We start from the raw sequence: 25,109 nt of genomic DNA on the forward strand, positions 1-25,109 counted from the left end.
ACCTCATTTTTTTTTTTTTACTTTTGACGAAATTCATTCCTCGAAGAAGTGACGATATTTATTTCGTCATTTTGACAGAATGTTCGCTCGAAGCATATAACAGAAAACTGTTTCATCAAAAAGGAAGAAAGTTTCGTGAAATTTGAATATTCCTTTTTTTACAGTGCATAATTTTGTAAACTAATTGAAAGTAACTGAAAAAGCAAAATAAAATATTTTAATAATATATAAATTTCTCAAAGAAGAGGTGAGTAAATAAATAAGTATTGTAATTAAAATTGGATATCAAATTAAGAATTTCTTCACAAGTATGTTTTTGTGGGTTGAAACTCTATAACTTACAGCAAACATGATTTAGTTAAATATGTCTGTTTTTTCTCTTCAAAAACTTTTTAATAAATAAAAATTAAATGAGACGCATGATCAAAATCAACGAAAACACCACGATACAATACGAGTATAGTTATTACACCGTAGCACATTTTTAACTAGAACTGCAATTAGTCATTCACATTGAAATGTTACCTGATATCATAGATGAGATGATAAGCGGCAGAATTAGCATCTTCAACATCCTCATGAGTATTTCACCGGGGAATGAAACTAACGCTATAGCATCATCGCTATAGTTACCCATTCGCGCTAAGAAACCTAATAGAATACCCAAGAGTACCCCTACGATGGTTAACATCAGAAGAAGATTTATCTTCATCCATTTCATCGTCTGAAAAAATAACAAATACAAAAATATTTAAATGGTATTTCATCGGTTTTTTAAATACGAATACATTACTGTAAGAAAAGAAAAAGTTAATCTTGCCGCATATAGATATTTAATTAAAAATTATATACATATTTGATATAATACTCTCACAAACCTTTTAAATTAAAAAAACATGAGAAAGAAAAATTTCTTTTAACTGAAAAACAATCTGGAGCTTTTATTACCGTACCATCAATGAAAAGTGGCATGCATCGGTGCAAGTGAGTAACTAAAAATGAGCAAATCAAAAAGTAAATGAATTTGGAGAAACAACGAAGTGTCAAAAAGTTAATCAAATTTGAGAAATATCGAAATGTCAAAAAGTAAATAAAATTTCAAAAATTACGGAGAGTCAAAAAATAAATAAAATTTGAGATATAACGGAGTGTCAAAAAGTAAATAAAATTTGAAAAACAATGGAGCGTCAAAAAGTAAATGAAATTTGAAAAATAACGGAGTGTCAAAAATAAATGAAATTTGAGAAATAACGAAGAGTCAAAATGTAAATGAATTTTGAAAAATAACGAAGCGTCAAAAAGTAAATGAAATTTGAAAAGTAACGGAGTGTCAAAAAGTAAATAAAATTTGAGAAATAACGGAGTGTCAAAAAGTAAATAAAATTTGAGAAATAACGGAGTGTTAAAAAGTAAATGAAATTTGAAAAATAACGGAGTGTCAAAAAGTAAATAAAATTTGAGAAATAACGGAGTGTCAAAAAGTAAATGAATTTTGAAAAATAACGAAGTGTCAAAAAGCAAATTATATTCGGAAAATAAAAGAAGAATAAAAATATTAACTAAATTTAAGAAATAAATATAACGTCAAAAGTAAGTGAAATTTGAGGAATAAATAAAATGTCAAAAGATAACGAAATTTGAGTAAAGTGTAATTTAAAAAATATAAACGAAAGAATAAATTACTTGTATGCATGTATGAACTTATTAATTTGACCGTATAACTCAAAAGTCAGAAGGTTCGGTCTTTTTTTTTTTTTTTTTCTTTCTTATTTATTAATTAACTACTCTAAATTATTCATTCTTTTAAGGTAAGAAAATACATAAAATATACCTTTAAAGTAAGAAATTAATATATAAATAATATATAATAAGGTAAGAAAATATAAGGTAAGAAATATTTAGAATAGTAAATTTCTATTTTGGAGCTTTTTACTTTTGATTTAGGTTGGTTTTAAAGTAAAACGTAGGAAGACGGCTCACACTGCAAAAAATTTCAAATCAGATTGCAGATCCATTTTTACACTAAATTTCTACGGTGCATAAAATCTGATTTATTGTAATTTTTATTGAGATAGTTAGTGATATATTGAGATAATTAAGAATAGATTTTACGAATGCTGAACTCCAGTAATTCTTAGCTTAATCTGATCCGTAATTTTTTACAGTGAAGTTTCAATAATTTAGCTCTAATACTTATTCCTTTCAATAATTGTTTTAAAACGTTTCAAATATAATAAACCCTTTAATAAGTCATAAGTATTGATAAGTAAATTTAAGAGCAAAAAACAAACTCAATAAGAAAAAAACTTATACATACCTTCTTTTATGCTAATAAAAAGACAGGGAATAAATATATTTATCAATTTGACAAGATTTCTCCTTTATAATTAATTTTAGTAATAATCTATTTTAGTTTTAGCATTTTTTCATGGTTAAATTTTTCAACGCTGCACTTTCAGCATTTCCTTAACGAAAAGAGCTTGCAAAATATCGACACAGCATTTTTAGGAACTAAAAATATATAATTTGGAGAAAAAAAGCAGTACAGCAATTAAAGAAGTTAGGGGGTGCGATTGTTCTTGCTTCCCAGTGGCGCCATCTATGGCCAAGAACTCATGATGCAATATGCTTTCGCCATTTACTGCACTTACAATATTTTAACAACGAATGACTGTAAAACAACTTATAAAAGATTCTTCTGTTTCTAAAAGCATGTTGAGATGCTTTTTCAACACATTTAGTATATATTGAATCAGTAATAAGGTAATATTAAATGCTAAAAAAAATTATAGAACATAAATTGTATAACTCACTGCTCTCCAACATCCTGCTGGTTCTTCTCCTAGTATTGTAGCAGCAGTGCTAATCATTGGTACTTTGGCATTGGCATCGGTTTTGGCGTCTGCTGGCATTTTGATGGCACTTTGTAACTACTCCCCTACCTATGAAGAGAAAAATGTTTTAATAAAAGCAATAAAAGTAAATTTTTTAATGCTAGAATGATGGCGCGAACAAAATCTATAAATCGTGATGATGCATTTACACTAATTTAGCAGAAAATAATGAAAATAGACTAGCAAAAAAGTTTGATGTTTTTTAAAGATATGAAAACGGACCTCTCTTTATCTTTACTGTTATTATAAATCAGAGTTGGCAGCTTAACAAAATGGAAGAAATTAAATATGAATGATACTATTTTCTAGCAAAAAATATTATCTGAATGTTTTAAATTCAAATAAACTAAATTCAATACCATTAAACTAAATGTTTTTCGCATCTACTTTTTTTTAAAAATTAAATTAACAATTTTCGTATAATTAATTTTTGATCTTAGAATCTATTTATCATGTTATTTAGGAGCCAGTTTAAGCATTTATACTCAACAGCATTTGACTGTATAGCATAGTTTTTATAATTGTGAATTGAATGTGTGTTTAACAGTAGTGTATATGTTGAGTAGGTGATTTTTAATTAAAAAGTATTAATTAATAAAATTTGAGTCAGTTTAATTTTTAACAAATTCATTGAATTTTCTTTTCTTTCCAATTATCCACTTATTTAAAAATGATACCTTAAATATCAATAATATTTACTATTATTTAAAATAAAATTGCAATTAGAAAGTTTTTATTTTTTTTTTATTTATTTATTTAATTTTTTTTTTTTGGAAAAGAGTACCTTTATATTTCTTCCACGTAGGTTGGAAGAAACACACTTAAATCGGCGTTCTTTTCTCATGTTTTTTTTTTCCGCCGTTTTTTCCATTGTGAAAAAACTCGCCATTCATGTTATACACCGAAGAGCCATTACATTATGACCACCCTCCATCTATAACAATGGGCTCGCCCAGGTCTTCATGGTTTCTCTCCCAGGAACAATGTTTTAATGGGGCACATTAGGACCCATAATCCTCATAGAAAAATCCCTGACGTCTGTAAGCTACTTGAACATAGTGCAGGCCAGGTTCACCCATTTATGACAACAGTTTTTCCTGCGGGGGATGGTGTTTACTAACAGGATAATGCACCATGTCATAAGGGTCGAATTATCGAAGAACATTCCAGCGGATGCTAGCAGTTTTGAGGGCTAAAGGTGGTCCTACGTGTTATTAGCAGGGTGGTCATAATGTAATGGCTCTTCGGTGTATATACAAAAATTTAAATAAACTTAAATTTGTTCCCATTGAAATTCCATGGAGTATAAAATTAATTTTACAACTTGTTTCGAAAACATTTAATTTAGCTCAAATTTTAATTTAGTTACATTAATTTTAACTTAAATACTCGTGCTATGTTTTAAATGTATTTTATGCCAATATTTTTCATTATTCATCATTGGCTTTTCTGGTTATGGCAAAAATTTTTGCAATTTATTAGTGCTTTTTCTTTGCATTGATATGTTGTTTCTAAAGTTTTTATAATTTGTTTAATAAACATGAACAGCTTGAAATTATCTAATAGTTTTTCATTTCCATAAAACTACTGCCTTTATACTAACACTTTGCGCCTTTTTTATATTTAGCTCAATCTTCCCTAACAGTTAAAATTAAGCCCAACAAACTCACCACCGATATAAAAATAGCATGTTATTTCCTGAACAGCTTTCTTTCATTGACAACAGAGACTTCTGGTTTTTAAAATTATAGTTCTCATTATATTTCAAAATTATAGTTCTCATTGCATTTCAAAATTATAGTTCGCATTACATTTCAAAATCATAGTTCTCATTATATTTCAAAATTATAGTTCTCATTACATTTCAAAATTATAGTTCTCATTACATTTCAAAATTATAGTTCTCATTACATTTCTAAATTATAGTTCTCATTACATTTCAAAATTATAGTTCTCATTACATTTCAAAATTATAGTTCTCATTACCTTTCAAAATTATAGTTCTCATTACATTTCAAAATTATAGTTTTCATTACATTTCAAAATTATAGTTCTCATTACATTTCAAAATTATAGTTCTCATTTCATTTCAAAATTATAGTTCTCTTTGCATTTCAAAATTATAGTTCTCATTGCATTTCAAAATTATAGTTCTCATTTAGTAAAGAAATATAAAACTGAATAGCAAATTTAACTGAATAAATCCTTCTTATGTCATGCTCTAATGCGTCATGATAAAATAACTAAATTTAGTTAATTTTATCAAAATCATTATACTAAAGCGCATCGGTAAAAATTACCGAGCTTTTTGGTGTTCCCCTAGAGCCAGAAACATTTTAAATGTTACCATATTCCGGTAGTTTTGACCATTCTTTCTTTCTCAAAGTAGAATTATAATTCTTGGATATTTATAGTCATTAACTTTTAATGAACATACGTATAAAAGTATAACTTTTCAATCAAACTAATCGTTATACAACTACCTGATTTCAGACGTTCCCTGAATTCAGCACACTCAGATGTTTACATTTACGCACTTTCAGTGAACATATGTGAAAATGTAAGATTTTCCATTATTACTAATAAACAGATTTTAGACTTTCCTCAAATTCAGTACGCTCAGATATTTATACTTACACGCATCTAGTGAACGTATGAGTAAATGCACAATTTTTCCTTAAAACCAATTGCTAAAAAATGATTTTAGACGTTCCATGAAATCAGCACGCTTTGATGTTTACACTTACTCACTTTGGGTAAACATATGAGTAAATGCACAATTTTCTATTAAAAATATAATTACCAATAAACATATTTTAGACGGTCCTTGAATTCAACAGTCTCAGATATTTAGACTTACTCACTTTCAGTGAAAATATGAGTAAATGCATAATTTTTCATTAAAACCAATTGCTATTAAACTGATTTTAGACGCTCCATGAATTCAGCACACTTCGATGCTTACACGTACTCACTTTCAGTCAGCTTATGAATAAATGCATAATTTTTCATTAAAACTAATTACCAATAAACTGACTTTAGACGTTCCATGAGCTCACCATATCAGACATTTGTGCATTCTTATAGAACATATGCATAAATGTATGACTTTACAATCAAACTAATTTTAACTGAACTGGATGATTTTAGATATTCCATGAATTCCGATGTTTACGCTAATGCATTCTGATAACTCTTTATTAAAGTTCTATCGTGAAAGGTTATCAGAATCCGGAAATCTGGTTCTTTATTTAGCACTGAAGAAAACAAGCCGGAAATACAACATTTCTCTTCAGTTAGAAAAAGAAAGATACTTTCTCCAAAAAGAAAAGCGATCCAAGGTCATCAATGTCAATGCCAGCTTGATTTACTGAGTATTATTAGCGAATAGATTTAATAAATAAATTCGCGCCTGCAGCCATTTAAATACGAAGTGGAAATTTTCACACAAGATCTAAATTAAGTGACAAATTCTCGATGTGAATTCCGTCTAATTAGAGAGAGGAGTGATCAGCATAATTCATTCTTCATTTACAAAGGCAATAATCACACAGAGAACAAATTTTCTGTTACAATACAATTTGTTTATGCAACTACCTAAACAATTTGTTTATGCAACTACCTAAACAATTTGTTGATGCAACTACCTAAACAATTTGTTTATGCAACTACCTAAACAATTCGTTGATGCAACTAGCTAAACAATTTGTTTATGCAACTACCTAAACAATTTGTTTATACAACTACCTAAACAATTTGTTTATGCAACTACCTAAACAATTTGTTTATGCAACTACTTAAACAATTCGTTGATGCAACTACCTAACAATTTGTTTCTGCAACTACCTAAACAATTTGTTTATGCGACTACCTAAACAATTTGTTTATGCATCTACCTAAACCTACTGAATTCGGGTGAGAGGATTTCAAATCTAAAATTAGTTTTTCTCCTAATGCTACAGATTTTTATTTATTTTTTGAAAATGACAATATTAGTCTATTTCTTCTCAAAATGTAGAAGGTAAACGCTGTATATAACATGGGGCTGCATAAATACTGCGACAAGCTTCTAGGAGTGTTAGAGCATGTTATTAGCATTAAAATTAATCCATAGTAACCCATAACGTTGTAAGCGTTCCCTTTTCTGTCCTGTTCAGATCTAGAAGCACACGAAGAAACAGTTAATGATAGGGAAAAGCCTAGCGGTGTATGACGCCATTTCCGGGCATGATTACCTATGCAATTTTAATTCTGTTGATGTGCTTTAACTTCAATAAAAATTCGTTGCAGTGCAGTTATAAGTAAAACATAAAATTTGTAAGAGTTATGCTTCCCTCTGTTAGATATATGACGTTATTAGGTTGTACCGTTCGACAAAAACAGACTAAAAGTATCATTAAAAAATTATTAAAAATAAGTAAATAAATAAAAAAAACATAGCTTGGATTGAGAAACCGATTTCAGATTTGAAGTACAGATAAATTTTTTTTTAAAAATATACAAATAACCTTGCGCAAGGTATTTCTTTTTAGTGTATTTAAAAAAAAATTCTTAAAAAATCATGTTTATTTAATTTTAGAAAAATTGGAAGAATTGTCCAAGTTTTTTCCATTTGTTAATTATTGGCCAAAAAACAATCACTTTTACAGAGATTTTTAAAAACAAGAAACTTCATTAATGAATATTTTATTTCCTCTGAATATTTTTTCTGTGGAAAAGTCGTTAAAATCATTCGAAATAAGGCCCTTAATAAAAGAGCATTTTCTAGAAATAAAGAGAAATTCATTGAATTTGCATACCCACAGAATTATCTAAAAACAATTCTATTGTAACTATTCAACCTTTACCTCTCTTCTTTTGTAGTCTGAACAATAAGCCAAAAGAACTTTTTTTTACAAAAAAATTACTTGTTTTTTCCCCTTTTATTCACACTTTCTTGATTAATTAATTTTAAAAAAAGGGGGGTACTCTGTTAAAAAGAGAATATAAAAAATTAAATTACACACACATATATGTATATATAAATATAAGACTGAGCGAAGTAAGAAATCCTTTTATTTAAATTTTGTTCGAAACTAGAGAAGTTTAGAACATCTTCATTGATTGAAGTGTCTAGAAAGAAAAAAAAAAGAACAAATGAAAAACGTGATCATTATGCACCCATCTAGCACACGAGGCAGATTTCGATACGATCTCAAATTTCACGAATTCTCAAGGATGCGAATGGATATTATCGCCAATTCTAGAAAATGATTATAAATAAACAGCCTACATACTTGATAAAAAAATAGCCAAAATTTAATAAATTAGGTGATAATTCAAATGGTAATTAAGTTTAATTAAAGATAAAGTTACATTTAACAACTGGCAGAATAAATTCAATAATATTTATTTTTAATTTATGAGTTGGGATCAGGGTCGAATTACTTTTAGTATTTAGCATTTAAAAACTAATTATTTACCTTTTAAAAGTTTTATATTCTCCAATTGTCTTTCAAACTAAACACTTAAATATTTTGCTTTGATTTATATATTTCTCAGAAAGGAATTCAATAGTTATTTTTATACAGTAGTTTATAACCTTTCAATTTCCTCCGACAAAAAACAGATTTTGATGTTTTCAGTCAAACCTTTTCATTAGTTTTATTCTAGACTTAGGCAGTTTTTTCTCTCTTTTTGTTTGCTTTTTCGTCGCAAAAATATAAATTGGTAACCCCCCAATGTGTGTGCTTCTTAGACTTCAGTTTTGAGAAGGTTTCTAAGTGTGCCAAGGGCAGAGATTATGAGACAATCCAATAAAAATTTTAATTAACGTTTGTCTTTTGCACTTAATTAAACGTTCAATGTTGTATTAACGTATAACCAAATAATGTAAAATTAAATAATTCTTTTTATGACAATTTAACAACGTATCATAATGTAGCGTACGTTTAAGCGAGGTAATTCAAATAATAAAGAGTGTTTAGTAACACGTTATGGCTTCCCTTTACATTAACGTTGTTTTCGCAAAACAGCGCATGCGCGAAAATATCCCTACAAATTACAGCATCACTAAGAGGTAGAAACTGTAGTTATCGTTAAAGTTAGTATTAGACATACTCTATGCAAATTTCAATAGCTTTTATTATCAACTATTATTTCCCACCGGCAGCAACAAGTGGATGGAAAGAAAAAGAAGAAGAAAAAATCATGCGTCACTTGCGGGGGTGTGTAGGAAAAATAATATGCTCGATGAGTGAGGGGGTTGGGATGGAGAGAGATTAAAATCAAGGACATCTGAAAAGATGAGTGGTCTCATCCGAAAGGATGTATTATGATGGAAACGAACTATTTACTCATTTCATACTTGATAGAAAAAATTACATTCTTGAGATTTTCATAAAAGCGAAACCGAATCAGCGTTATTCATTCTTGCTGGGGCAATGAATCAGCTTTTTCTCGTTCAAGAAACTGGTTTGTTTATTAGGAAGAAGACTTGGGAAAGGTAATTTTCATTGACTACTGATCGGTTGGCATGATGAGAAAGTAGAGGAATGGTAAACGAATATATTCGTTCAAGATAGAAGATGGTTTTTGAGGGTTCCGTTGAGACCAATAAAAGGATCACTAGTTCCATCATGTTAACTAACGGAAAATTATACGAAGGTTTTTTTCTTTATTGAGTAACGATTAATATTTTTCAAATATTTTAGGTCAGTGGTTCCCAAATGGTGTTCCGTGGAACACTATGGTTCCTTGAAAGGGTGTTACTATAGAGTTTCCTAAAACAGGGTCCGTTTATTAAGTAAGGATTATAATAATTTTTTAATATTTTATGTCAGCGGTTCCCCAATGGTATTTCTTGGAACCCTAGAGTTCCTTGAGAGGTTATTTTTAAGGGGTCCCTTGATTGAGTAAGTATTAATAATTTTTATACTATTTTAAGCCAGGGGTTCCCAAATGACGTTCCGCGGAACCCTAGATTTCCTAGAAAAGGGTCATAGGGGTTCCGACTGTAAGGACAGTTTCTCAAACTAACCATTTTTTAAAAATTTAATTGCATTTGTGATCAACCAGTAATCCATAATTTAGTTAATATTTCAGTTATTTGTATGAAATTACTTAAGTTAGATGCCAATAAAGAAATAAATAGCAAATTGTAAAATAAAAAATATATAATCTACCAAGAATACCTATCCTATTTATAAAATAAATTCCATTAGCCTTCCTCATGAACTAAAAAGTGAACTAACAGAATAGTAAATATATTTTTATAATAATTGTTTCAACATTAATAAACAATTCTTCGAAAAGGACGATTTAGCTATTTTTAGTCATTTTAAGCGCTTTAATTCAGATGCCGCTTCAGACGTACGAAATCAAATATCCAAGATAAAACTGAATTTTAAATCTTTAATTGATTAAACAACGATCAAAATTATTCCTTATATTATAATTTTATATTAATATATTAGCTTTATATAATAACCCTATATTAATATTTTTAAAATAATTAGATATCTTTTTTCATGTAGATTTGCTAAGATAAATAAGAAATACGGATATTAAACAAAACCTTTATACAACCTGTACCAACATCGCATGCTGAATCTTAACATTGGTCAGTATAAATGAGAAACAAAGGTATTTTTCACTTCCTCAAAAACATCTACGAAAAAGATTTCTCGTAAAAAATAAGTGTAAATATTAAATGTTCTGACTACACTGTTAGAAATGTCTCAGAAAAAATAGTTAAAAAACAATTTATTTATTGGTTATTTTTACAATGTTCACACATAACAGTCAAATAACCATAAATAAGATGGTAATCAAACTGTTAACTGTGCGAAAAACCGTTTATTAACTGCTTTCACTTAATATGGTTAAACAACCAGAATTATTTTCACCAACTAAGACCACCTTACGATTCCATTTAGTTTCTTGCAACTGCGTGTATATTATAGCCGAGAGGGCTAATCTGTCAGTTTCATGATCGACAGATCAGGGGTTCGAGCCCCAGGGTTGACACCATAATAGTTCATCCATTCCCTACACTGCAGGAAGAGTTTCCAGTGTTCTGCACTCTCTAATTTGTGTTCTTCACTATTCAATGTTTTCCACTTTTCAATTACCTAACTGAAAGCTATGTCAAATTAAATTTTGGGGTTTTTGAAACCATGCTAGTTTGTAAATAGTTCATAAAAACCGTATAGTTTTGTATTCATCGTGTTAAAACCATACTATTTGAAACCATGCTAGTTTGTAAATAGTTCATAAAAACTGTGTAGTTTTGTATTCATCGTGTTAAAACCATACTATTTGAAACCATGCTAGTTTGTAAATAGTTCATAAAAACTGTGTAGTTTTGTGTTCATCGTGTTAAAACCATACTAATTGAAACCATGCTAGTTTGTAAATAGTTCATAAAAACCGTATAGTTTTGTATTCATCGTGTTAAAACCATACTAATTGAAACCATGCTAGTTTGTAAATAGTTCATAAAAACCGTATAGTTTTGTATTCATCGTGTTAAAACCATACTAATTAAAACCATGCTAGTTTGTAAATAGTTCATAAAAACCATATAGTTTTATATTCATCGTGTTAAAACCATACTAATTGAAACCATGCTAGTTTGTAAATAGTTCATAAAAACTGTGTAGTTTTGTATTCATCGTGTTAAAACCATACTAATTGTAAACGGTTTCAAAACCGTAAAGGTAAAAGAATTCTATGTCGTTAAGTTTACGATTAATCGGATGCACAGATGCTGCCGGATATTTTACTATCATTTTCAAATGAAAATTCTAACAATGTACTTTTCCGATAACAATCAATCCTAAGTAACTCATATACATACATAAAATATAAATGCATTGCAGCGCGAAAAAATAATAGGAATTGTTTCGTAGATGACGCATTTTTTTTAACTACAAAATCAAACGCCCTAGCTTGTTAACACGTTTTTCTTTATACATATTTAAATAATTGGCCATTTATAGTTCCTCCCACTACACGCTTTTCAACAGACAAAAACCTACAAAACAAGAAATTGACTTCCGCTTTTGAGGGGAAAATATGCAACATTGCACATGAAATTGAACGAAGCGTTTAAATTTTATACATCGCAGCATCCGCATCACTTAGCTTGAAAGATATGCATCATAAAAGATCTGGTTATAAAATGTGAAGAAAAACAGACGTAGAAAAACAATGGAATATGATAAATATAGAGTAAATATAAAGTAATATAATATTAAAAAGGAAATAATTTATAATTGGAATTTTTTATTCTCCACGCTACAGTATTGGAAATTTTGGAGCTCGCTGAACAAAAATGTCTTATAAATTTACAGCATTATATGGTACCATATTGAAACTTATTATCTTACAAATCAAACCATATTAAATTCAGTTACACAATTCAAGATTTCAACAAGAATGGAAGCAGTTTAGTTTACATCGGATTATTCCTTATTATTGAAGCAAATCTGCGTGATATTACTGTTCAAGGTGGTATGCAATCTGCATGACATAAGGGTTTAAAGTTAAAGCAAATCTGCATGACATTATGATTTAAGGTTGAAACAACTTTGCAGGATATTATGGTTTAAGGTTGAAGCAAATCCGCATAAAATTATGGTTTAAGGTTGAAGCAAATCTGCAAAATATCATGGTTTAAGTTACCTGCATTATTTTACTTCAATCTTGATCCGATTTTTTATAGAAAATAATCTGAGTTATTTTCAACTCCTAATTCTCGAAAAAAAACCAGTCAAACATGAAATCATAATCTGGGTAACAAACTGAAAATTTTATTCAAATTTGCTTCAATCTAAAACGGTGTGAAAGCAATGCTTCAGCATAACTTGAACCACATTTATATTTTTGAGATGCGTTGAACCATATTATCAGGCTTTATAAATCTGATTATGCTCTGAGGAAAACAATATAGTCAAAACTACCAGCAATCATGTATTTTTACGTGATAATTTACCGTGTTGACTGGCTGTTTGGGAACACCAAAAATCACGGTAATTTTTTCCAAAGCGCTTTGGTAGTAATTTTGGTAAAATTTACATTAAAATATGGTTTTATAATATATGATAAAATTTGATAAATGTGATAAATTTGCAAATTTTATCATGATATCTTAGAACATGGCATAAATATCATTTAATCGATAAAATTCGCTTTTCTGTTTTGCATTTTTTTCTAAATGTGTGGTAATAAAAACTATAATATTGAAATATCTACCATCTGAAATATTATTTAATAAATGCTTCATATATGCTTTTCAATGTTTCATATATTCTAGTTTTTTTAACCAGAATAAGGGTTTCTTCCCCCAGAAATATCATTACCATGCAGAACGGTAATTTTATCAGAATTTTTTTTTTTTATCTTTTTCTATTTTTTTCCTTTAAAATATTTCAATTTTCAAATTATTTAACGACAATGTGTGGTGAATAAATCAATAAAATGAAAAATAACTTCTTTTTAAGATCATGTACTTTTCATTTGCACATTATTTTTAGCTTTATTGCTTCAACAATATTCTAAGCAATGCCAACAAAATTGTAGTTTCTACGTTCCACCAAATAAACCTAAGACAAACGCATATGTCTCATGTAAAGATTGAAAAAAAAAACAAAGAAAAAAAAAGAAGAATTTACGTTCACGTATAACTGTTTTTTCGAGTCAACTCAAGCTATTCATCTAGTAGTCGCGAACGCAACATCATCACTGCATAAAAATAGGAAACATCGTTTTTCAACGCTTGTTGTTTTAAAAAGCAGGAAATCCACATAATGCGGGCACTAATCCAGAAAGGGGCCTTCTGGGGTTCTTTCACATACCCCATCCCTAGTTGGTAAAAAAAAAATTCACTGAAGGGAGAAGAAAACTTTCGGATCGATGAGCTGTCTGATATTCTACATTAAAAGTCCTGGACTCTTATATTTGTCAACCATGAGTCAGGCTGATAGTATGAATCATCACGACAGTTGACAAGTGAGACTAGGCTGGATATAATCGAATTAAACTGATATTTAAAAGAACTATACTTTTAAAAATTTATTGTTTTGTTAATTGCTACTATAATTTGTATTCATTTGGTGTAGCTGTTTCTGAAAATCTGAAAATTTATTTAAAATTGGTATTTATGAGAAAACGAAGCGATTTTAATTGGATAAGTATAGCCTATAAATATCCATTAGTTTAACACATTTAAAACCGTAGGAAATATTAATATCGCACATGGTATAAAATTAATTATATTTCGCTCAAAATTTGCGTCCGAAATTAAAATAACTGAAAAATTCTAAAAGTTTAAAATAATAGTTTTTCTAGCTTTGTTAATTTTGCTTAAGACAATATTATACGGAGAAAAAAATTCTGAGAAAATTATCATTCCATATGGTAAGATATTTCTTGTAGAAAACAAACATAATTCTGATGTTAGAAACAAAAATATACTGTATTTAAACCATTGATTTGGTAACTTTACCGTTCACTTTTTAACGGTTTACCGAAAATTCTGGTTTTCAAAATTACAGTTTTTATTACCTTAGATTCAGTAAAAATATAAAACGGAAAAATAAATTTAACCGAATAAATGGTTTTTATGCCATGCTCTAAGGTACAGTAAAATTACCAAATTTTACCCCATTTCATAAATTTTATCACAAATTTTAAAACCTTATTTTATAGTTAATTTTACCAAAATCATTACCAAAGCGAGTCTATAAAAATTACCAAGCTTTTTACTGATTCCATAGAGCCAGAAACACTGCATATTTTACCATATTCTGGTAGTTTTGACCATACTTTTTTCTCAGTGTATGGTTTAACTTTGTGATATTTCGAATCAATATAGCAACCAACACATTATGGTTCAACAATCAACGTATTATGGTAAAACACAAACACGTCATTATGGTAAAACATGTTATTCCAGAAAACTGAATTATAAATGTATTATTATTTAAGGCAAATATCGCAAATTCCTGTAAATAATGATTTATTTAGGTGTTGTGAACCAAACTTAAATCTCTCACTCTTAATGCTGTTAAAAATACATTTAATGGACTACTTGACGTAAAGAAAAAGCAACATCTAATTCTTTTTGTCTGTACTGGACATTAAGAAAGTTTTTTCTACGTTAGATTAAAAATTATTTAAAGCAAATAAAGACTTTTCAATGAATCGTACGTATTCCGTGAACTGTATCGTATGAATTCCATACAATGAATCCCATATACTCCATGAACTGCATGGCATGTATTCCATTCAATGAATAGTATGAACTGCGTCATATATATTACATTAAATGAATCGTATGTATACTATGAATTGTATCGTATCTATTTCATTCAATGAATCGTATCTATTCCATTCAATGAGTTGTGTGTGTTCCATTCAATGAATTGTATGTGTTCAATGAACTGTATTGTATGCATTCCATTCAATGAATTAATGGACATTATATTGTACGTGATCCTTATATGGAATGCGATTGTAGTTTTATTATTGTCGAAAACCTAGTATTCTAAAAAAAAAAATAAACAAAGCAATTTTTTGTGTGAATGACGCAAATCACTGTAAATAGCAACTGAGAAGGGTGCCACGAGTCTAACTTAAGTCTCTCAAATTTTTTTGTTGTTAAAATGGGATCTAAAGGACTATTTGCAGTAAACAAAAGTACGATCTAATTCTTTCTCACTTAAAAGAACTTCACAGAAATGCCGACTGATGAATTACCTGGAGGCATTCCAACAACTGTCTTAACAATACAAGAAGAAATACAAACATTTTAAGCACCAAATACATCAGAGATCACGGAAAATTGGTGGTGACGAGTCATATAGGGTGTATAGCCCTTGTTACTTGAATAATTTAATAAATCCTCAGGTTAAAAAAAAGATTTATGCTTTCAATACACTATTAGAACTATCACTTGTTAAATTGTTAGATTCCCGTGATAAAATGTTAGTAGATAGCTATTTGCGGAAATCATTAAAGAAGCAGAACGAACGGAGAAGATTAAAGAAGAAAGATGATGGTACACAATGCGACACAATCAGTTTGAAAAAAAATATAGAAAACAAATTTTATATAGAAAACAAAACAAATATAGAAAACAAGAAAAATTTTGCCTAACCTTTTTTTTTTTTTTTTTTTTTCTTTTGAAATATTGCTTAAGAAAATGCTGATCCTTCTTTCTCAGGAGAAGTGAACGACTTCGTTTTATATTTGGTTCGAAAATAGACAAAACAAATGTCTACTAATTTTGCTAGACAATGCCGCGAAGATTTCAATTCAACCACAAAGTTTCTAGTTAGCAAATTCGTGAAAATTTTATTAATTTTAATGTTTTATTCCTTTCCATTCCCTTTTGTTACATGGAGTCGTTAAATTACGAGTAAAAATGTTAACATCTTCATTGCTGGAATCTGTCTATCATAACTAATCACTTTGACACTTTGTGACAAATAGGTAGGAAAAGTAATTCCAATTTCCCAATGAATTATTGAGTAACATTGATGAACTAAACGGATAACATGAAAATTAGAATATAAAAATTTCTCAGTCATGTCTTTCCAATGCCAATATATATATATATATATTACACGAATCGGAATTATATTATGAACTTACCAATTATCACTATTAGCATTATGGATCAAAGTTGCCAAGGCACTCAAATTGCTTGAACATTGCTTAAATTTTGTCAACATCATAACCAGCATTCTTTACAGAAATCATTGATAAGTTGATGAGTTGCTTTTTATTGCGGTCAAATCTCTTTATTTTAGAGAATGACCAACGCCGATCATGGACGAAATAATTCCAATTGACGGTATTTCGGTTATCCAATAAAGATTCAATAAAGTTAGCCATTCAATTTAATACAAGGAATTCGATTCAGAATGAGCACAAATAGTGTTTCTCTTCGTAATCAATGCCCAGTTTTCTAGCCATATTGTTATTCTGGTTTTCTTTGTTGTTATTCGGTTTTTCTTGTTTTTTCATAAAAACAAAAGATATTTCCAGTAACATGATTAAAAGCTGTTAAGACAGCTAATGTTTTAAAATTATATTAATGATAAAATTCTATTTACGTTTTAAAATTATATTATTGAATGATTCATTGTCCTTGATGTAATATTTTTTATCTCGTTAAATGAAAACAAGAGAAAGATTATAAAATGCCATCAAAAGTATTGTACGACACAATTTAAGTCTCAATCCAATGACGAAATCAAAAATTACTTTGTTCGTAACACACTTTTCACAATTCTAAGAATAAAGAAATTTGCATAATACCTCATAAATATTTTTCAGACTTTCACCTTACTGTTTAGCAATCGTAATGAACTTTTATGTAATAACCTTGAACTGAAAACGGCTATTGTTTTATGGTCAATGTACTTGACCACGTTTCATAAGTCTGTAAAATTTATAGCAGCTCAGAAAACGACTGCAAAATAAATTATAAACTTCTTGTCCATCTCGAAGCTCGTGGGCCACTTGGAGTCTATGAAGGATTTATTGTGATCAAATTTTTTTTTAAATGCTTCCATCAGAACTCTCTCTTTTTTTAAACAATTTTTACCTAAATAAAGTCTGAATTCATTAAAATCTTGTTGCAAATAATCTAAAAGTAATGAATTTGTTACAAAATGTCGTCTGGCTCGCTTGTAATTTAAAAATGCATGGAAATGCTTTACGCTGTCTTTTTTTAAGAAGTTACAGCTCACTTTGTATTGCATTACATTTTAGACATCCCTTTATAAAACATTCTGACATCATATTCAAAATCTGTGTACTTCAAAAAGGTCCGTATCAACTTTAGACGCATCAATCGTATCGATTCGTAGAATCCATTTTTATGGTAAAATATGAAACTGCAATTTTAAACAAATTGCGATTTTTATTATTTTAACTATTATCGAACTATTTGGTTTTTATGTTGGATATAGAAATAGCAAACTCACTCCATTTTCTATATTCATATTATTCACAGAACATCAATGACCAAACAACATCACTTTTTGTTGAAGTAATCATATTTCTACTCTGAAGAAGAAAATTCAATGGAATTAAAGGAAAGTAAAACCAAAAATAAAGTGCTTTTTTCTTTTCTCAAACAAATGTCAAATCCACGTAAACAGAAGGTTATTTTTTAACACCTATTCTAAATATTTAAGAAACTTTGAGGACTCAAGCTATTGTTTATGAAAATTCCAACCGCAAATAATTCCAGTTATGAAAAAAATCGAAAACAAATTCGAACAAAAATATTTCATTGCTAAACTGAAGTCTAATCGCTAATTTAAAACAAATAAATCAATTCATTAGAAAATTATAATAAAATATATCAATTTATGAATGCACCATTTTTAATAGTTTAAATGGGAATATGCAACTTAATAAATATAGATAACTCACTTAGATCAAAAAAAAATATTTTCTTAAGAACTGAAACAATTCATTTTTTGAAAGAAAATAAATCTTTAGTTTAAGAACAGGAAATTTTTTTGAAAGTAATTAACCATTTGGACAGGTTTAACGGAAAATATATATAAGTACCATTTAACCATACCATTTAACGGAAAATATATATAAGTATGACTTTAAAGAGTACACAATTAGTTTTCCTTAAGGATAGAACTTTTCATAAAAAAAAAGATTAGAAATTTTCAAAATAAAAATTAACACTTTAAAACAAGTAGTTCAGTAAAATATAAACAAATAATTTCGATTATATTTATATACACACAGAAAAATAAATTTAACAGTTAAATCATTTGGGTGCAAATTTGATTATATGGTGCAAATTTGATGCAACCTTTATAATGCGTTAAATTGAACGACGTTTCTAGTCTAGATAAACCATTGTTTCGACTAATTAAGTTCAAAAGATAGGTTTATTTGCACAACAATACGGATTAATTTTGAATTGAATTGTAACAAATTTTCATGATATTGTGTTTCAACACAATCGAAAGGTGAGTAATGATTATGGTAAATATAAACTCATAAAACTGAAAAGAGTATAAATGAATTATTAAATTATCATGTTAATAAATATTATTAAATTTTTTAACATGAAAATTTATAAAATATTAATAATTTATAACATTTTACAAAATAAAAAGAACTATATTTTTCACAATTAAAATTTAAAATTATGTTAAAAAAACCATTATGTTAAAAAAAATTTAAAACATCCACTCATTATTTAAAAAAAAAGGTGTAATATTATATTTCATAGTTAACAAGCAATCCCAATAAAAAAGTCAGAGGAACGAAAATAAATAAGGTAAGAAAAAATTAAAAGCAAAGAGAGAAATTAAAAACAAATGTGATATTTCTGTAAACCAAAAATATAATTTAAGTATAATTTTTAATTATTATTTTTCAGTAGCAAGTTTAATCATATGCCACATGAAAAAGAAGGAGTAATGTAAACAAATAACTTGAGGAAAAATTAAAAACAAAGTGAGAAATTAAAACCAATGTAATGTTGCTGAGAACAAAAAATAAAATTTAAATCTAATTTTTATTATTATTTTTCAGTAACAAGTTTAATCATATATGCCACATAAAAAAGAAAGTGTATTGTAAAGAAATAACGTGAGAAAAAATTGCAGAGAACATTACTAGGGAACATAAAGACAAGTGAGTAAATAAAATTGAGTGCTTTTTAAGATAGCACTCTTTCTTAAGTGTGTTTAAATCATGAAAGTAATAAAAATAAATATACTTCCGAACATTCAACCTAAAACAGTTTTCAAGGTCAATGGATTAAAAAATATAGAACTTAAATGAAAACTGAAACAAAAGATAACAGAAGAACCTTTAACATAAATTTCATGAAAGATAGTATGCATTGTAGTATGAATGGGAAATTATTAAAGAATTCATATCTAATATTTTTAATTTAGAGTCGTTGCTCAGAAAGCATTTTGCTAAATATTTACTTAATATTGCGTGAAAATCATTATGAAATTTAAATACGTCTTATCTTATTTTATTTACCCTTAAAAAAAGAGGTTTTAAAGTAAAAATATTTTTGTGTATGTTTGCGGCAATCACAACCTTTAAAGCATTGTTTATAGTACGGCAGAAAATGTTATCACACTGTAGTTCACATTTATGTTATTTAAATGAACGAGTACACATACGATGATAAGAGTAATAATAATTAAGAAAAATTAAATAAAAAAACAAGAAAATCCATTAAATTTTTATTGTAGAAAAGTTTCACAAATACACAGTGGGGAAAATAAAAAGAAAGATTAGCGCATTTATTAACATACGTCACTTCTGGACATTTTTGTTATGACCCATGTTCAAATATATACTTTTTTTTTAACTTCAATTCTATCTCTTTATTCATAAAAGATGCACTTAAAAACTACAGAAAACTTCATCACACCTCGATGTTTACTTTTACGAATTAAATATTTTCATTTTTTACAAAATTTTTGGAACAGAAAATAAAAAAATATATTTTTATTATTATCTATTTATGCATTCTATGTCTTAACGAAAAACTTAAGTAATAGAACATAGTTGTGTAAAAAAGGTCAAAACTTTTTATTCTTGTGGTTTAAAACTTTGCCACAAGCTATTTTTCTACCATTTCAGACTAAGTGCATTTCAATGCTATAAACTAAACGATATTGCCACATTTTTAACAATTTTTAATGGATCGTTACGAAATGTTTACAACGGAAAGCAGGACATCAGTGTAACGTATCATTATGGATCGTTACGTTATGTTACAATCGTCCGTTAATGGTACTTAGGTTCTAAAACTACTTATAAATTTAGTCCTGGGGAAATTGGAAAACAAGCCAAAAGAGAAGTTTGCAGGAGATCGAAATCTGTGTAAATAGAAAACATTGATTTACATTTGATTATATGATAAAAATTCCATATTCTTCTAATTTCAAGAAGTAATTTCAAATTTAGCGTTAAACTTTATGGTAAAACCAGTAAGAGCGTTCTAAACAGATTTCACATTAAACATAAGTTAAACTTACAGGATAGATTTGGCTGCAAATATAGTTTTTAAGCTAATGGTTAAGTTAATCATTTGCTTAAAAACTTATCTACTCGGAATCGTTTGCTGTCCAGAATAGAGTACTCACAAAGAAATGAAGTGATTATGTCTTACCATATGAATTTAATCAGATTTGTTGGATACCTGCAAACGACGTCACGCCTGTATGTCGAACCTGATTGGCTTCTAAATAGAAAAATGCCATGATTTACCTACTATGACGTTATTTGCAGGCAACCAATTACATCGCAAATTCGGAATCGTTTTTAGTTTTTAAACTTTAGTTATCGAATTAAACAAAAAAAATTTGTCACAAACTCTTCAGTTAAGTGCAAATTAACATTGCTAAAAGTATCGTCTTATATTGAAACACTCTATCATACAAATTTGAGGTAACCTTGGAATGGTAAGGTGTTAATATGAACCGTATTATTGTTTAAATTACAGATTATAACATTTTTAATGCTATCATAAAAACCAATTCAGTGTTAAACTATGATATTAATATCTCGAACCACAATACAATTTTTGCACTGCAAATTTTCTGCAACCCCAATAATGTTATAAATTTGATCATTATATTCTGTAATCGATTTTCAGATGGTTTCACTTGCACAACATTATAGTTCAACTCGCATCATATTAAATTAGTACTATAACGTAGTCTAATGAGCTCAAAAGTTTCTAAAAGTACACACTTATCTATACGACACTGTCATTTAACCTTAACTAAAGCATAATTCCACTGCAGAAAGTTGGCATCATAATATGCATGAAAGCAGTAATATTATGGCACAACACTTGAACCAATTTTTCTGAGAATTTATATCATATTTATTAGTGTGTACGTTAAGCAAACATGGCCCACAAAATATTTTTTCGGTTAATAAAATAAGATACCTATAAGTTTATTTCAGAAATTTAATATTAAAATTAATTATAAAAATTAATATTAATTTTTATAGTTAATTTTAATTAAATATAATTAGTATTACAATTAATTCAGAAATTTAATGTTATATTAAAATATTTTATAAGATTTCGTAGCAAAAGACATATCTATATTTTAGGTACCAAAAAAAAAACGGTTCTGGAACATTTTGAAGCTTTTTAAGTGTTGGAAATGTTTCGAAATGTTCGTTAAAATGTTTGAACATTGAAATTGAACAAAGCTTTGAAATGTTTCAAAACGTATCAAAGAGCTATAATTGTTCCTTTTTTTATAAACATTTTCAATGTATGGATAGTTGATTTTTATTTGTTTTTACTCATATATGAAAGATATTTGCTTCACTGACAGGAAAGTATGGTCAAAACTACCAGGATATGGTAACATTTACCGTGCTTCTGGCTGTATGGGAACAGCAAAAAGTTCGGCAATTTGTATCAATGGTTTTGGTAACAAATACATTAAAATTAGCTTTAATAACATGTGCCAAAATTTGGAAATTTTAATATGATGCCTTTCTTAAAGCATGGTATAAAAACCATTTTTCGGTTAAATTTAAGTTTCAATTTTGGTTGTTTTATTAAGTGTGCAGTAATAAGAACGATAATTTTAGTTAATCACAGAATTTCCGATAAACTGTTACGATATAAATGGAAAAATTACCAAATGAAGGGTTTATATGCTATATATTTTTTTTAAAACCAGAAATATGGTTTTTTTTCTCCAGAAATGTCATTATCATACAGTATGGTAATTTTATTTGAATTTTTTTTCCGTGTACAAATGATATCAAAGATTTGCAGCTATGCTGAACTCTAAAACTATGGAACTGTTAAAGTGTACCCAACAGAATAAAATAAATCATTTGTCATTTTTTCTAAAAAGTTTTTTTTTTTAAATTAAAACGTAAAATAATGTTTATCTATACTATCTTCTGGAAGTTACAAAATATATAAAGCATTAAACTATTAACGTACTCTAAATTCATTTAGGTTAAATGTGAAATTCTTTTACAGTTTCCTTTTGATATGCCTCATTTAAAAACTCCTGATTTTGAGAATACATTTAATTAAAGCTGATTGCCATAAAAGTTTAGCGTACATGTAAATGCACAAATTTTAATCAAAAACATAACAGAGATGTTAAAAATTCCGTAAAAACGTTCATTATAATGGATTACTGAATTCATTCGTAGGTATAGTCATGAACACATACAGCCATTCGATCATGCTAAGTGCAACAGCTGTTTTGTTTGAATCTAATTTATTGATTCAGCTGTTGCTTTTGTTTCATTGAAATCACAGTTCTTGTATGTGTTTATTCAGATGTTTTTGAATAATAAATCATCAGTCATAATAAATCATTTTAATACGCAAAACATCAAGATTGGATTAAGCTACGGATTTTCTCTCAGAACACTACATGATGAAAAAAGGTTTTGTTATTAATAATTTTGTTTAAAGATAATAAAAAATTTGAGAGTTAATATGTTGAAGTTTTAAGTTGTTAATTATTGTAAATGTTTTGCTGCAACTGCAATTAATAGCAAATAACTTAATTTTTTATTATATGTATAAGTTATTTAACTTTTTATTTATCTATAAATATGTTTTAAAAGAACTGGTAATGTTTTAATTTTATGTAAAAATTATAAACGAAACATTACCTGTGAATTAAAAAATACAACAATGAATTAGAAAAAATTGTCGGAAACACTCTTATAAATGCCCTTGCCATCTTAGGTGGCTGGAACATGTATTTCGATATAGCGATGACAATCCTTTAAAAAAATAACCTTTTAAATTGGCCACTTACCGGCTGTAGTGCCTATGAAGAAGAACAACAACACTCTTATAAAACACTCTATAGGAAATTTAAAATCTATAAAGCTTAAAAAATCGGATTTAAATATTGAAATGACAGGTTTTCAAAATTGAGTTATTTTTTAAACTTGATAAAAAAATTGAGTCATTTTGCAAAAAATCATTTTAAAAATAAAAATAAAATGGATCAATGTCGGTGATTAACATTGACTCGTGTATATGACTTGCACATTTTTTTTAATAGTCAGCATCAAAATTGTAGAAAAGTTTAGCCTTGAAAGATCGTATAAATCATTGTTAAACTAAAAATACATTATCAGGCAATTTAACAGAATGATTTTTTTTAATACCATGCTGAAACGTATTACGATTAACACATCATAGCTCAAATAAAGTTCACAGACTTACTCTGCATTTGACAAGCAGTTAACAAAGCTTCATTAATTAACTTGAAAAGACTGGTAACAGACTGGAAAACATAAAGACTACATTCGACAATCCAAAATTCCTTAAAAGTAATTTTTTATCTCAAGATTTATTTTAAAATGATTATTCTTCCATTCTGAATCATGGAAAGCAATCTTAAAAAGTAGCAGTATAATCTACTGAGTATTGTGTTGAATAATTATCTTTAGAACCAGACCAGACACTTGTAATAAATACACGAAACATACTATCGTTGAGTTTAAAAAAGAAATCGAAAATTTATATAGCTTCGTTGAAAATTTAAAGAAAATGAGGCGTTAAACAAATTCTTATAACATTAATTATGATAACTGTTGTGTGTATTTTTGGAACAGACATCTAAGCCAACAGAATATTAAATTCCATAGTAAAAAGTATTCTTTTGACGGATATTAAAAAGGCCACGAATATGTAATCCACTCAAATGACTAATCACTAAATGTTTTATTAGTTTCAATAAAATTTTTAGTTCAGAAAAATAAATCTTGGATAATATTTTTTTAATTTTTTATGAGTATTTCTAAGTTGTATTTTTTGCCAAATTCGAAAAGGTAAAACAATTTTATGTAAAAATAAACCTCAAGATAAATATTTATAATAGATCTAATTATTTAATCTTCTTTTAAACCGAAGAAAGGGACGAAAGCAGTAATTATTTTTATAGTCCTCAATAAAAATGAAACGAAAGCTGCAAAAACTAATTTTTTTTAACATCTGCAATTTCTAGTAAGTACTTGGCACATGTCTGGCAAAAGTTTGTTTTTAATTTTCTTTTTTAAATTCAGAAGGTGTAGTCTAATCCTCACAATCTTTTTCATTTAAATCCGAAAAGCGCATGTCGAAAAAATAATTCTGGCAAAGCTTTGATAGTTTCTGTTTAGCAAAAAAAAAAAAAAAAAAGTCCGTATGTTCTCAACAGAAAA

The 25,109-nt window shown here is 27.9% G+C and overlaps 1 protein-coding gene across 2 annotated transcripts in view; it reads right to left on the reverse strand.

Moving 5' to 3' along the window:
• The window catches only part of LOC107449343 (excitatory amino acid transporter), a 99,218-nt gene that overhangs the window by 23,259 nt on the left and 50,850 nt on the right, over positions 1-25,109 (reverse strand). For both annotated transcript variants that reach the window (XM_087169110.1, XM_087169111.1), the window contains exons 2-3: positions 2,814-2,942; positions 526-724 (exon numbers count right to left, since the gene is read on the reverse strand). In XM_087169110.1, the coding sequence (XP_087025236.1) occupies positions 526-724; positions 2,814-2,912 (298 nt within the window). In that variant the 5' untranslated portion in view covers positions 2,913-2,942. The remainder of the gene's footprint in view (positions 1-525; positions 725-2,813; positions 2,943-25,109) is intronic.

This window comes from Parasteatoda tepidariorum, chromosome 8 (genome assembly GCF_982258835.1).
Source record: "Parasteatoda tepidariorum strain Cologne lab strain chromosome 8, Ptep-v5.0, whole genome shotgun sequence".
Classification (NCBI taxonomy): Eukaryota; Metazoa; Arthropoda; class Arachnida; order Araneae; family Theridiidae; genus Parasteatoda; species Parasteatoda tepidariorum.